Here is a 15869-nt window from a genome sequence, read left to right as displayed (position 1 = left end):
TTATTTAGTGCTTAGTAGAAAATGGGAACATAGAACTTCTAACTAATTTAAATCCTTGTCAGAAAGGCTGCATGAAGAGCTCCTTGAGATCAATCAAGTGGACCAGACTGACCACATCTGACATGTGGCAGATCAGGAGTTTCCTTGGAAAGGTTTATCAGTGCTGGTAGCTTCCTTCCTCTGCCATTTGCAAGGTTCAGAGCAGAAATAGACCTGCTTCCTAATGTTTTGATATCTCACTAAATCCACCAATTTAGAGAAGCAGGGAACCATCAAGTCAGCTTGTGTTGCACACTACACAGACCAAAACCTATAACTTCCAACAGTTTTCTAGCATACCTGTGTCTGCTCCACACACATGTGTCTAAATAATCTTGTTACTTTCTCAAGACCAAAGTAGATCCATTGGTTCCAATGGATTTCCCTACATAATGACTCAATATTCAGTAGATCTATTCAATGATTCCATGCTGCAAGTATGTTTAGCTTTGTCAAACCCTTGCATGTAAGATGAAATATGGCCCTACTTCCCAGTAAAGAACTGTGCCAACCTAAGAAAAGTTAAAATTTGCTGGCCATTTTTTATGCTACTAGATTGGTAGACTAACTTTGAGTCTCACTGGACACAAATAGGTCAAATAAAATGAACTGTGGCACATTCTTCCTACTAGTCTGACAAACTGAATATTGGGTTTCTGTGAGTTTCCCGGGTTGTATGACCATGTTCCAGAAGCATTCTTTCCTGACGTTTCACCTGCATCTATGGCAGGCATGCTCAGAGGGTAGTGAGGTTTGTTGGAAACTAAGCAAGGAAGGTTTATATATCAGTGGAAGGTCCAGGGTGGGAGAAAGAACTCTTGTCTGTTTGAGGCATGTGTGAATGTTGCAATTGGCTACCTTAGCATTGAATAGCCTTTCAGCTTCAAGGTCTGGTTGCTTACTGCCTGAGGAAATCTTTTGTTGGGAAATGTTAGTTGGCCCTGATTGATTCATGTCAGGGATTCCTGTTTTCTGAGTGGTATTCATTATTTACTGTTATGATTTTAGAGTTTTCTTAATACTGTTAGCTAGATTTTGTTCATTTTCATGGTGTCCTTTTTGTTGAAATTGTCTGCATGCTTGTGAATTTTAATGGCTTCTCTGTGTAGTATGTTAAGAGTGGTCTAGCATTTCTGTGTTCTGAAATAATATGCTGTGTCCAGGAAGACTTTTTTTGTATGTTAATCCTTTGTTTACAAATAATTTTCTTCCATGGAGGGGAAAGTGCATCACATGGATGTTGGTCACATTTTGTGGTGCATGAAATGGTGATCTGTCTCCGCATTTTGACCCAATCCCCTGTGCACACACATATATAGATAATAAAATACACATCAGATATAAGAAGAATATTTTTATTTCACTTTAACCTTTCTTGCTTTCTTGTGACCATGTTTACAGATACGAAGGAGGTATTGTATGCTTTGAAAATATGAAAGAAAAGCAATGGCAGAGTGTCCACTCCGGGCACCTCCAAACAATGAACACCTAAAATTGCAAGTAAATTTGCTCAAGTCAAGTATTTCCAAATACATGTGTTTCTTTGAAGATGTTTCACATTAAACAAAACAGGAGAGGTGGATAGTGCAATCTATTTCGTAGAGAAGAGGGCAGGAGAATAACAGGTATAAATTAAGCAATCTTCCACCTAAAACAAGACGTTGGCAAAGCATAAAGTACTGATCCTTTTAAAATTAATGGCAGGAATACTGTTGGTTAATTCCAACCAGAGCAGACTAATTCAATTCATTGTTGCATGATAAGCCAACACATAGGTACATCTTATTAATTCAGTGGGTCTACTTTAGGTAGGACAAACACAGAATTCAGGCTAATATTTTTGCATTACTGTATTTTTCCCCTCATCATTGGAATGGGTTTGGTAGAAGGAATGAAAAAGAAATAAAACGATTTAAACCTGTTTTGTATTTCAAGTTCTCATTTATATATTTATAGATATAGCTAATGAAAGAAATGTCTTTCCCCACCCCTGTCATATAACAGAATGATTGGGGCATGTAAAGGCTTCCAGATCAGACAGCACCATGCACTGTACTAAGAAACATCTCTATAAACTATATTGAATCACCAACACACTGCACAGGAGACATGCAGGAAGGACCTGTTTTTCACATTACATTATTCATTCAAGTAACCTGAAAATGATAATGACTTCCCCCGCCCCCAAAAGCAACCACAGAATTTATAGACAACCTATCACCAAAATTAATAATAATTTTCTTTGGTGTGCTCTGTACTCGTCAAACAGAAAAGCATGGGGAAAGGGGGGGTCATATCTAAAAATTAAAAAAATAAATAAATTCAGTTGTACAAAATAAATCACTCCCACATACAATTTATAAAGATGACAAGACTACGTATCACAATACAGACTGTAAAAAAATTCCCCATACATTTCTACAAGTTCTGGGAATAGACAGGCATCCAGTTACATATTCAGTGGTCTCTGAGGATAAATTAGTGGCCTTAAAGTAATCTGTAAAGTGTTTATGATAAGCCAGCATTTTGCATGTGACATGTGTTGCACTAACTGCATCAGAAATTGTCAGGTTTGCATGTCCTCTCTCTTTAGTCTCTTAGCAGTTAAGCCAAAGCTGATCTACTGAGCTGTTCCCCTTGCCACAATGTTCCATTTTATACATTTATGACAAGTTATCTCCCTTGAAAAAGAAAACAAAAAAAAAACCCACAATACACTTTGGTCATTGGTACATTGCATACAAAACATGGTGTCAGAAACTGACCTGGGGGTGGGATATAGAAGTCATTTTAAAAATCATTTGTATATATTAAGGGTGTAAAGCTGGAACAGTAAAAATAATACTTTCCAGAACGTATGTGTCACTCCAGCATCAAGAGGGAGATTTTGACATAACAGCTGTGAAGTTCACACAACACTTTTGACCTAACGCTATATCTGGGCGTCATTCCCAAATATTGCTTACTCATGAATCCAATTTACTATGATTCAATGTGACTCCTTCATAAGAAAGATGTGGCCTTTTGCTACACATCTCATGAGACAGATATTTTCATTTAATCAAATTAAGGAAATATGATCATGTATTCAGTTTTATCATAGTTATTGTTATAAGTGTCTTATTTTAACTTACTACATAGAGTGTAATCAAGTCTTATCAAGCCTTGTTGTTTGGTTTGGTATTAGCCTAAGGGCTAATCAATAAAATTTATTATTAAATTTATTATTTAATCAAATTTTATGGGGAAAACACATAGCACAATCTCACTTGTAAGTGATATTAAAATCAGCTGACCAACTGCATTCAAAATACCATAAATTCATGTTAAGATTGGTGCAGCATTAGTATTGACACACAGAAGCTGCTATTATTTTTTCATTCAGCTCAAAGGTTGGGAGATTTTTTTTAAAAATTGTTAGATTAAAACAATGGAGACATCTAAAATTGAAGTGGCTTTGTTTTAAAGAAACATATATAGTTTATATGGGCGGAGGAAAACCAGTCAAAGAAGATCATTCAAGAGGGTCTTGTGTGAAAATCCCATTCAGATAGTTCTATGACCTGCCAAGTTCAATTAGTTGGAATTGAGCTCCATTTAAAACAATGGACCAATCTTCCAAGTTAGTATGTTTATATAGCATTGATCTGAAAGGGTGCGTACTAGTTTGGACATGGGTTTAATGCAGTGGATCCCAACCTTTTTGTGACCAAGGACCAATTTGACCAGAGTCCACTCTCCAACATTAGTACCAAAAGGGTTTTGACTATTTGGGTTGCCGTTTCAGAAAATAGCATTGGATAGACCACTTCAGCTCTAGTTTCTGATACATAACATATGCCATCCAGTAGTCACATCTGTTCGCTCACAGAAAACCATATTTAAAATTTAGAGCTGGTCTATCCAATGCAATTTTCTGAATCAGCACCCCAAATAACCACAGGAACAGGCCTAAAAATGAAGACACCAAGAAAAATTTTTATTTTTGGTTGGGCTGTGTTATTATACCTAGTAGTAATGGCGAGGACCATATTTTAGTTCATGCAGACCACTGATGGTCCACAGACAACAGGTTGGGAACCACTGGTTTAATGTGATGCTGACTGTAACCCAAATACTACATTTAGGTTTTCAGTTTAGAGCTCTTGGGGGGAAAAACAAATGCAAAGGCAGTGCACTGTCCATGTACATTCTTATGCATATACAATTTTTGGATAGAATGAATCAGATGGTAGCTTCCCAGGTGGTAATGATGGGGCAGAGGCTTAGAAGGACGTACCTTTCAAGAAATCTGTGGACTAGTTTGCAAGGATTACACTTGGCAAAGAGAAGGCCCATTATTTTTCTAATTACATTCACAAGCCATATTTCTGGCTTTATTTTGGGGAAAACTTGCAATCAATGGTCAATGCATAAAGTAGAAATTGAGCAGTGCACACTGAAAAATCCCTCTGCCACCTTCCTTAAATTTGGAGGGTGAGAAAAGGTGGAAGTAACAGACATGAAACAATCTGGACCAGCTAACACCTCCCAACAAAGGATTCTCCCAGGCAGGAATCAGCCAGGCTTTGAAACTGCAAGGCTTTTCAGTGCTAATCAAGGTGATTAATTGCCACATTCACACTTGTCTCCAGCAGACAAGAGTTCTTTCTCCCAGCCTGGACCTTCCACAGATATATACACCTCCCTTGCCTAGTTGCAGATATATCCCACAACCTCTGAGGATGCCTTCCACAGATGTGGGCGAAACGTCAGGACGGAATGTTCTGGAACATGGCCATACAGCCCGGAAACCTCACAGCAACATGGTGGAAGGAACACTTTGACAGTCCGCCTTCGTGAGTGTTCTTTCCTTAGTTTCCAAAGAGACAAGTCCAATGTCTTAATTAAATTAGTTACATGTACAAACACCATAGGGTTTCATATATAAATGAATAAATAGCCCAAGTGAACCAAGATGGCACAAGATGCCATCCCAGAAGTAAGTTCTACCTCCTTCCCCGTCCTAACGAATCGTCCTGGCCTCAGAGTTCCTATAAGTCTCTTCCTCCTCGTCGTCGTCCTCCTCCTCCTCGTCGTCGTCGTCCTCCTCGGAAGAGGTGGCGTTGCTGGAGGGCGTCTGGAGGTGGTTGGGCGCCCCGCCGCCGGCCTGGCAGACGTACCACTCGTTGAGGTTGGTGACCTGAGGGGAGGAGAGGCTGGCCGGGCGCTGGAGCGGGGAGAGCGCGGCCCCCAAGGGCGTCCCCGTGGCCTGGTAGCCGTGCGAGCCCAGCGTGGGCGAGGGCGGCGGGGACTTGCAGTGGATCTTCATGTGCTTCCGCAGGGAGCTGGGGTGCGTGTAGGACTTGTCGCAGCCCCGGACCTTGCAGAAGTAGGGCTTGTCGCTGGTGTGGACGTGGGAGTGCTTCTTCCTGTCGCTGCTGTTGGCAAACTTCCTGTCGCAGCCATCAAACTCGCACTTGAAAGGCTTCTCCCCTGAAACAGAGAACAAAAAGCCATCGTGGGACCTCCTAGGCAACAGGAAGGAAACCCAAGTCTTTGTATTTACATGTTAAACCAAACACAGAAGTGGGGAAGAAAGGAGAACAAGGGCACAGAAAGACTGGCCATTCCCTCTTAAAAAGCACTGGGGCCCCTTCCACACCGCTGAATAAAACCCCACATTATCTGCTCTGAACTAGGGGCCCTTTCACACAACCCTATATCCCAGAATATCAAGGCAGAAAATCCCACATTATCTGAGTGTGGGCTCAAAAGAAGATATTGTGGGATTTTCTGCCTTGGTATTCTGGGTTATATGACTGCGTGGAAGGGACCAAGGTTACTTACTTCGGCCTCATCTCTCCCCTTCCTTTTCATCTAGTCTTCTTTTCCAGCATAATTATCATCATAATGACAACGCAATAAAAAAAAACACAGCAATAGCATTTCATATGCTGTCAAAGGCTTTCATGTCCAGAACCACTGGATTGCTGTGAGTTTTCCGGGCTGTATGACCATGTTCCAGAAGCATTCTGGCCTGACGTTTCACCCACATCTATCCTCAAAGGTTGTGAGGTCTGTTGGAAACTAGGCAAGTGGGATTTATATATCTGTGGTGGGAGAAAGAACTCTTGTCTGCCTGAGACTAACTCAACTAGAGAAGTCAGCCATGAACCAACTTGGAGACAGCATATTATTTGATGAACCAACTTGGAGGCAGCATATTATTTGAGAACACAGAAATGCTGGACGACTCTAACAAGTACCATGTCAGACTACACACAGAAACTACTGAAAGCCCTCAAGCATGTGGACAATTTAAACAGAAAGGAGGAAAACATCAAAATGAACAAAATCTGGCTCCTAGTATGGCTCTGAAATCAGAACAGTAAATAAAGAACAACTGCCAGAAAACATGGGAATTCCATACAAGAAATAATCAGGGCCAGCTAACACCTCTCAACAGGATTTCTCCAGGCAGGGAGCAGGCAGGTCTTGAAGCAGTAAGGCTGCTGCTGCTCAGTCCTTTAGTCGTCTCGGACTCTTCGTGACCTCATGGACCAGTCCATGCCAGAGATACCTTCAGTCCATCTTGCCCTTGGTCAGCCTCTCTTCCTTTTTCCTTCCATTTTCCCCAGCATCGTGATCTTTTCCAAGCTTTCCTGTCTGCTCATGATGTGGCCAAAATACTCCAGCTTTGCCTCTAATATCCTTCCCTCCAGTGAGCAGCAGGGCATTATTTCCTGGAGGATAGACTGGTAGTAAGGCTATTCAGTGCTAATCAAGGTGACCAGTTGCATCATTCGCACTTGTCTCAAACAAACAAGCGTTCTTTCTCCCACCCTGGACATTCCACGGATATATCAACCCCACTTGCCTAGTTCCCAACACCTCACAACCTCTGAGGATGCCTGCCATAGATGTGGGAGAAACGTCAGGGGGAATGCTTCTAGAACATGGCCATACAGCCCGGAAAACTCACAGCAACCCAGCATTTCATACGTTGAGATCCTATGATAAGGAGCACGCATTTCAGATAATCACACCCAACACAATAGATCAGACACCTTCTACGGTGCCATATAATCGAGATGATCAAAGCAGATTGTTCACATTATCTGCTTTGAACTGGATCATATAAATCTACACTGCCATATAATCCAGTTCTAAACAGATAATGTGGATTTTATATGGCAGTGTAGAAGGGTCCTCAAAGAAACACATCCAACACATGTCTCTCCTTACATTTCATATTTATCTCGCAAACGAATGGGGGAATCGATAAACATGGGAGCTAGCATTGAAATACAGAGATATCTGAGTTGTCCCAATTCCTTTCCAGTTCACAATATGAGGCCCCTTCTACACAGCTGAATAAAATCCCACAGTATCTGCTTTGAACTGGAATATATGGCAGTGTGGACTCAAATATTCCAGTTCAAAGCAGATATTGTGGGATTTTCTGCCTTGATGTTCTGTTATATGGCTGTGTAAAAGGGCTCTGGGTCTTCTTTTTTTTCAAGAATACCACTAACACCTGTTTAAACATATCCCCCCTTCTTCCTCCCCCCTTTTATGTTTTCAGCAAACTTCACTCTTCACCCTCTCTGACTCATTCTCCTTCACCTTCCTATGTATGTCTTCTATTTAACCACTTACTGATTAGAAGCGAAACTATCCACTGGGAAGGTTCAGCTCTAAAGAAAGGCAAGGCCGCATTGTGGCGACCCCACGGGTTTCATAGCGTTTTCTTAGGCGAGGGGTTCTCAGAGAGGGTTTGACCAGGTCCTTCCTAGTGCGAGTTTGTGGCGAGGAATCTTTCCCGATTCAGACTGTCTTGTTTGGATGCCCAGAAAGAAACCGCGAGGCCTCTGGGGCTGGCCTACCCATTTTTAAGCTTCACTGGCTCCGAGGCAGAAAGCAAGATCTCGGCTTGTTACACAGAGGCCAGCCTCCCTTGCCAACCAGAGGGCTTCCTCTGTATTTTTGTTGTGGTTGCTAGGGCACAGAGATTAGCAAAATGGCTCTTCCATTTTGAAAGCGATCATTAATAATAATAATAATAATAAATTAATAAATAATGCATTAGTAGTTAATAAAATAAAAACAGAGACTAGCAAAATGTCTCTTCCACTTTAGCGGCGATAATTAATAATAATTAATAATTAATAAAATAATAAGATAATAATTAATAAAATAATAATAATACCCGATACAAAATCTACACTCCCTTTTGTTTTGCTTGAAATGCAATATCAGTATCAGTATCAGTTCACACCCCTGTTTTAATTCAAACACGCTCATTCACAACTGCTCCATCCAGCTCCATGTGAAGCAGGTTGACTCAAAAGTAATCCCTACCTTAGTCCTCGATAAGGATCGCACCCATTTTGGGGAAAGCAGAGTCTTTTAAATTTAAAGAATCTATTTTCTGAAGCATCCTAAAAGCAACAGAACCTGTCCTCGTGGGGTCAGCTCTGGTTAGTAGTCGGATGAGGAACTGCCAAGGAATACCAGATGCTGCAGGTCGTGTTTCTGAAGAAGGAATCCTCATAAACCCATCTCTGAGTATCCATGGCCTTAAAAAACTCTATGAAGTTCACGATATGAAGGCATGTACACACACAATTCTGTAGGAAAATATTTTTTTCGACACCTATAGATTTCAAACGATGTTTTTGAAATCGATATCTCGACCACTCTATGAAGGAAGCAAACGATGGAGAAATCGTCCAAACTATTCCCAAATTAACAAACTCTGCCATGAAGGCATAGGGCCCTTCCACACAGCCCTATATCCCAGAATTTCAAGGAAGAAAATCCCACATTATCTGAATGAGGACTCAGATAACCCAGTTCAAAGCAGATATTGTGGGATTTTTCGCCTTGATATTCTGGGATATAGGGCTTGTGGAAGGGCCCCAAGTCCTTTAAGGTACTAAAGGGGAATAAAATCTCCCTCTATTCTAGTGGCTGAGCTTGGTGGTCTTGCCCACAAGTAGAAGTACTGGGGTCTTGATCCCAAGATGTTGTGAGTTTTTGGAAGGTCATAGTGGTGGATCTAGCAAGGCCCCTGAAGCTGTTTTTTTTTAAAAAAAGAAGAAGAAGGTAGTGATGGGTTCCACATTGTTTGTCTCATGTTCCTTCTTGCAAGGGGAGGGCAGTCTCCCATCCATTGAAACATCCCCAAAGAGGAGCACAATTTGAGAAAGAACTCTTTTGTCTTTTAGAGGCAGATATGAATGTTGCAATTGGCCACCTTGATGAGCATTTTCAAGGTCTGGCTGCTTACTGCCACAGGGGAATCGTTTGTTGGGAGGTGCTAGCTGGCCCTGATTGTTTCGTGTCTGGAATTCCCCTTGTTTTCAGAGTGTCGTTCTTTATTTACTGTCCTGATTTTAGAGTTTTTTAAATACTGGGAGCCAGATTTTGTTCATTTTCATGGTTTCCTCCCAACAAAGGCTCCCCCAAGCAAGAATCAGCCAGGCTTTGAAGCTGCAAGGCTTTTCGATGCTAATCAAGCTGATTAATTACAACAGTCACCCTTGCCTCCAGCAGACAAGTGTTCTTTTTCCCACCCCTGGACCTTCCACACATATATAAACCTCACTTCTTAGTTTCCAACAGACCTCACAAGCTTTTGAGGATGCCTGCCCTAGATGTGGGCGAAACGTCAGGAGAGAATGCTTCTGGAACATGGCCTACAGCCCGGAAAACACAACAATCCAGTGGTTCCGGCCATGAAAGCCCTCGACAATGCATTATTTGGGCTTGCACTGACTATATACAGTAATTGTGCAAAACCAGCCGAAGATGTCTTTCTTGCTGTTGTGTGCCTCCGAGGCCGACTTAAAGCGACCCTATGGCAGGGTTCTCTTGGCAAGATTGGATTAGTAGAGGTTTGCCATTGCCTCCTCTGAGGATGGGGTCTTTTCCGGCATCAGACCCCCTGAACCGAAACGCCCGGGTGGCGTCAGCATTTAACCCCTTCCCCCTCCCCCTCCTCCCGTGTCTCCTTCCGGGCCGGAAAGCCCTCGGGCACGACACGGATCGCTCGGAGGCAGCGACCGCCCCTCGCGTGGCATCGACCGGGAGATGCGCCTTCGGCTTCCCCGAGAGCCCTGCGAGCATGAATGCACCCCAAGACACGCAAACTCTCTCCACAGCTCCACGCCACGCCGGATTCTACCCCGGCTGCACAGACACGGGTCGGCGGGAGGGAAAGAGAATTCTCCTTTGGGTTGCTGTGACTTTTCCGGGCAGTATGGCCATGTTCCAGAAGCATTCTATCCCCTAAGCAGGAATCATCCAGGCCTTGAAGTTGCAAGGCTTTTCAATGCTAATTATGGGAATTAATTGCAACATTCATCCTTGCCTCCAACAGACAGTTCTTTCTTTCTCCCACCCTGGACCTTCCACAGAGATATAAACCCCACTTGCTTAGGGTCCTTCCACACAGCCCTATATTCTCAGGATACCGAGGCAGAAAATCCCACATTACCTGAGTGTGGACTCAGATAACCCAGTTCAAAGCAGATATTGTGGGATTTTCTGCCTTGATATTATGGGATATAGGGCTGTGTGGAAGGGCCCATTCTTTCCAACAGACCTCACAACCTCTGAGGATGTCTGCCATGGATGTAGGCGAAACTTCAGGAGAGAAAACTTCCGGAGCATGGCAATACAGCCCAGAAAACTCACAGCCACCCAGTGATTCCGGCCAAGAAAGCCTTCGACAACACCTGATATCTCCTTTCTTTGCTGGAGATTTAAATCACTAAGGGGGGGAGGGGTCAACTCGCGTTTGGATTACATCTCTTCCTTCGGGCCTAGGCGAGGAAGTCCACCGACATATAATGCAGGGCAATGCATTCTGAAATTACATGATACCACAGGGCAGATGGAGCCTTTGGCAGTGGTAAAACCAAATGTTGGCTCGAGGCTTCTCTGACTGAATCTACATTACCATAAGATGTAACTTAAGAATGAAGGTTAACTGCATTGAACTGGAGCATATGAGTTTATACTGTCATATAATCCAGATCAGTGCAGTTAATCTACATTCTGAAAGGGCATTATATGGCAGTGTTGACCCAGCCTCACGCTGAGCTAGTGGTTCCCAGCCTGTGGTCCGTGGACCATTAGTGGTCCGCAAGAACTAAAATATGGTCCTCATCGTTACACCTAACCAAAATATTTTTTCTTGGTGTCTTCGTTTTTAGGCCTGTTCCTGGGCTTCTTTGGGGTGCTTATTTATAAAACTGCATTGGACAGACTACATTAGTTCTAGATAATTAAATATGGTTTTCTCTGGGCCAGCAGATGGTGACTACTGGATGGTGTATGTTCTGTATCAGAAACCAGAGCTGATGTGGTCTATACAATGAAATGTTCTGAATCAGCCCCTCAAACAACCAAATCGAATCTAAAGTTGACCAAAAACTGATTCGTAACCCTTTTGGTATTAATACTGGAGAGTCAAAGTGGTTCCTGGTCAAAAAGAGATTGGGAACCACAGCTCTAAGCAGATGGAAATACAGTAGAGTCTCACTTATCCAAAATTCGCTTATCCAACGTTCTGGATTATCCAACGCTCTGGATTATCCAACGCAGTCTGCCTTTTAGTAGTCAATATTTTTGTAGTCAATCTTTTCAATACATTGTGATGTTTTGGTGCTAAATTCGTAAATACAGTAATTACTACATAACATTGCTGTGTATTGAACTGCCTTTTCTGTCAAATTTGTTGTAAAACATGATGTTTTGGTGCTTAATTTGTAAAATCATAATGTAATTTGATGTTTAATAGGCTTTTCCTTAATCCCTCCTTATTATCCAACATATTCGCTTATCCAACGTTCTGCCCGTTTATGTTGGATAAGTTAGACTACTGTAATTCTTTGGACAGAAGCTGGCCGGGGGGGGGGGGGGGGGTCAGAGATGGCTTTCTCCTCTGGCTTGACCTGTGGGCCAGGCCTTAAGAGAGGGGGCAACGAGTAGCGACCCTTTGAGAGCAGGAAGGCCGACTTCTCTGTGCCTTCAAGCCAGCAGTCGACTTACATGAATTTCACAAGGTTTTCTTAGGCAAGGTGGTTTGGGCAGTTCCTTCCTCTAACACAGGAATATTGTACTCAGATGGCCCAAATATTGCAAAGGGTAACGTCGCTACACGGCCTTGGCTCAGGAGTGTTTTGATCCAATGAAAGACGGCCAGCTTTGGGATCCACAGAACCCCTCCTCTGCCCATGAGACCCTGTCTCTGTTCTCGGTGGCGACAGTAAACATTCTCAGGAGGCCTTGAGAAGCCTAGTCTACAAACGGGAGGGAAAAGAGATACGAAAGGGCTGTATGAGGAAAAAGGAACGGAAAGAAATGGGGTGTCTCATTCTCTCCGACCAAAGCAGCTGAAACAACCCACTGATTTCCGGGGGACCCCCACGCCGCCGCCCACTGTAAGCCTGGCTCCCTCCTGCCCGCCCTTGGCTCCGGAGCACCTTCTCGGCGCCCCCCTCCTCGCCACAAACACGCCATAAATCAGGAAAACAATTAGGGGAAGCCCCCCGCCTGCCTCCCCTCCCCTCCCCTCCCCTATAAACAGCCTCCGGTGGATAATATCTGTCTCTCCGCGCCACTATAAATCCCGGCTGCCTTTTAAGTCGAGCCAAAAGGCCGGCTGCAAATCAAAACCGAGCTGTAAAAGATACGGCGCCGTGAACCAAACTCCCTCGCCGCCTCCTGCCACAAAAGCTCACCCGCCTGGCTTGGCTTTCCCACTCGCTCGCTTTCGTTCCCCTCCCTTTCAAACCCCAGCGCAGCCCGGATTCTTGTTTCCACATTTGTGGGCTCAGTCCTCCTAAGAGAGCGATGGGCGAGGGTCGTCTCCCTTCCAGAGACCAGCAACAATAACAACGTCATCATCATCATCATCAACAAAGCTCCCTCCCTTATCAATCGCTTAGGTATTGCATTGCAAGACTTCCTCTTCGGTTCCTTCATATTCAACTAAAGAGGGAAGGAGGTTGAAGGGAGGAGGAAAAGAGGAAAGGAAGGAAGGAAGGCAGTCAGGCAGGCTTTGCTCAGAAGAATCGTTCTGGTTTTCCAACTGTTCTGCTTTGGATAACCACAACCTGCTTGCAGAAGGAAGAATCATGGGGAATGTGTTATCGAAGGCTTTCATGGGTGGAATCACTAGGCTGCCGTGAGTTTTCTGGGCTGTATGTCCATGTTCCAGAAGCATTCGCTCCTGACATTTCGCCTCCATCTATGGCAGGCATCCTCCAAGGCTTTGAGATCTGTTGAAAACTAGGCAAGTGGGGATTATATATCTGTGGAAAGTCCAGGGTGGGAGAAAGAATCTTTGTTCGAGGCAAGTGTGAATGTAGCAATTGGCCACCCTGATTAGCACTGAATGGCCTTGCAACTTCAAGGACTGGCTGCTTACTGCCTAGGGGAATCCTTTGTTGAGAGGTGATTAGCTAGCCCTGATTTCTTGTCTGGAATTACCCTGTTTTTCAGTGGCATTCTTTATTTACTGTCCTGATTTTAAAGGTTTTAATACTGGTAGCCAGATTTTGTTCATTTTCACGGTTTCCTCTTTTTTGTTGAAATTGTCCCCATGCCTATGGATTTCAATGACTTCTCTTTTCAATGCTAATCCAGGTGATTAATTGCAACATTCACACTTGCTTCCAACAAACAAGATGTCTTTCTCCCACCCTGGACCTTCTACAGATATATAAACCTCACTTGCATAGTTTTTTAACAGACCTCACAGCCTCTGAGGATGCCTGCCATAGATGTGGGTGAAACATCAGGAGAGAATGCTTCTGGAACATGGCCATACAGCCCGGAAAACTTAAAGAAACCCAGTCATGGGGGAACTGCCCTGCCCTTCCTCCCCGCGACTGCAGGTGGCGCTGTGTGGCGAGATCACAGGGCCTCTACTAGACTCAAACACACGCGGAGCCGCGTTCACGGAGCAACGAGCTCGCCCGAGTTGGCAATCGAAATTACTTATTCATGACCAAAAATCACATGTTTCGGCATACGTAGAGGAAGCAGGAAAGGCAGTAGAGAGAAAGAGAAGAAGGGGAAGGAGTCCGGAGGAGGAAAGTAAGGAAGGAAGGAAAGGAATCAACACAGAACTTTTTTTTTCGTGTCAGGAGCGACTTGAGAAACTGCAAGTCGCTTCTGGTGTGAGCATGGTAAAACAACATCCAATTCTCTCACACCAGAAGCGACTCCAGAAGTGCCCGTGGAGGAGGGAAAGGGAGGGAAGGAGTCCACAAATGATCGCGAAGGGAAGCGCGTCCCACCTGTGTGCGTCCTCTTGTGGATCTTGAGGTTCTCGGAGCGGGCGAAGACCTTTCCGCATCCGGGGAAGGGGCAGGGGAAGGGCTTCTCTCCGGTGTGGACGCGGATGTGGTTGATGAGCTTGTACTTGGCCTTGAAGGGCTTCCCTTCGCGGGGGCACTCCTGCCAGAGGCACACGTGGCTGCTCTGCTCGGGGCCGCCCACGTGCTCCACCGTGACGTGGCTGACCAGCTCGTGCATGGTGCCGTAGGTCTTGGAGCAGGGCAACGGCGGCGGCGGCGGAGAGGGGCCCTCGGCCTCGACCCACTTGCAGATCAGCTCCTGTTTGATGGGCTGCCGCATGTAGCGAAGGAAGGCAGCGGCGGAGGCCGGAGGATGGTGGTGGGGCTGGTGGTGCTGGTGGGAGGGCGCGTGGGAGTGCTGCTGCTGCTGCTGTTGCAAAGCTGCCAAGTTGACCGGATAGGCATAAGGAGACGCTTCGGAAGCTGCAGAGGAGGAGGAGGGCCGGAAGGGCTCGACGCGGCCGTAAAACTCCGCCGCTGCTGCTGCCGCTGCCGCCGCCACAGCCAGCCCGAGGCGCATCTGCGGGTGGGGCCCACTCGGGGCGCCCGTGGGGTGCTCGTGGAGGCCCGGGAAGGCCGCCGAAGGGGAGGAGGAGGAGATGAACATGGGAGAGCTCGCCGCCGCTGCCGCCGCGTAAGGATTGCCGCCAACGCCAACTCCGAGGGAGTGCGAAGAAGACGCAGCAGCGAAGGAGGCTTCAAGCGCCCCTGCCGCCACGTGTTCGGGCCCGAAAGGCGCCGAGGAGCCCAAGTCCGGCGGGAGCAAGGCCTGGAAGCCCCCTCCTCCTCCGCCGCGCAGCCCGGGGCTCCTCTTGCAGCTCAGCGCGGGCTCCATTATGGCGCCATGGGTTAGGGCCTTCCTCCTCCTCCTCCTCCTCTTCTTCCTCCCTTCCGCCTCCTCCTCCTCCTCCTCCTCCTTTCCGCTGCCAAACATGGAGCGAGCGCTCAAGCGCCGCTCGAACTTCTTCTTCTTCTTTTGTCGGCGGCGCCGCCTGCTCCCATCCTTCTCCTCTCTCGCCGCTCTGGCCTCCAGCGATTGGCAGAGCTCTCGGCCCATTTGAGCGGCGCAATGGGGCACCCGAGTTTGGGAAGTGTGCGCGGGGTGGGATTGGAGGGAGGCCGGTGATTGGCAGGGGCCGGGCCCGCGCGATTGGCTCCCTTTCAGGCCCGGGCGCGCGGCGGGGGATCCGCCCTCGCGCGCTCGCTCGCCCGAGCCTTTCGCAGAATGGCAAGCCCCCTCCCCTCCCCACTTTCCCCTCTCGCCTCCGCGCGCTCCCTCGCACGCTTCCCACTCCTCAACACTTTGGAAAAGTTGAGAGAGAGAGGGAGAGGGAAAGAGAGAGAGAAGGGGAAAGTTATCGCCTTGGGAGGGAGGGAGGGAATGCTGCGCGAGCCTCCACGCGCGCTCACGCGGGGAGGAAGACCCGCGCCTTCCTAGCCACCTGTAGCGCAATGGGTCAAACTCTTGTACCG

General features: G+C 46.0%; 1 protein-coding gene across 1 annotated transcript; it reads right to left on the bottom strand.

Annotated features, from left to right (window-relative positions):
• Nucleotides 1–1378: 1378 nt before the first annotated feature.
• zic5 (Zic family member 5) lies at nt 1379–15601 on the bottom strand. Its single transcript, XM_062975477.1, has 2 exons — nt 14337–15601; nt 1379–5514 (listed from the first exon to the last, which is right to left on the bottom strand). Exons 1-2 carry the CDS (start codon nt 15451–15453, stop codon nt 5045–5047), a joined length of 1587 nt encoding a protein of 528 aa, XP_062831547.1. The 5' UTR covers nt 15454–15601; the 3' UTR covers nt 1379–5044.
• Nucleotides 15602–15869: the final 268 nt, after the last annotated feature.

This window comes from Anolis carolinensis, chromosome 3 (genome assembly GCF_035594765.1).
Source record: "Anolis carolinensis isolate JA03-04 chromosome 3, rAnoCar3.1.pri, whole genome shotgun sequence".
Lineage (NCBI taxonomy): Eukaryota > Metazoa > Chordata > Lepidosauria > Squamata > Dactyloidae > Anolis > Anolis carolinensis.
This window is presented reverse-complemented; position numbering and strand designations above follow the sequence as displayed.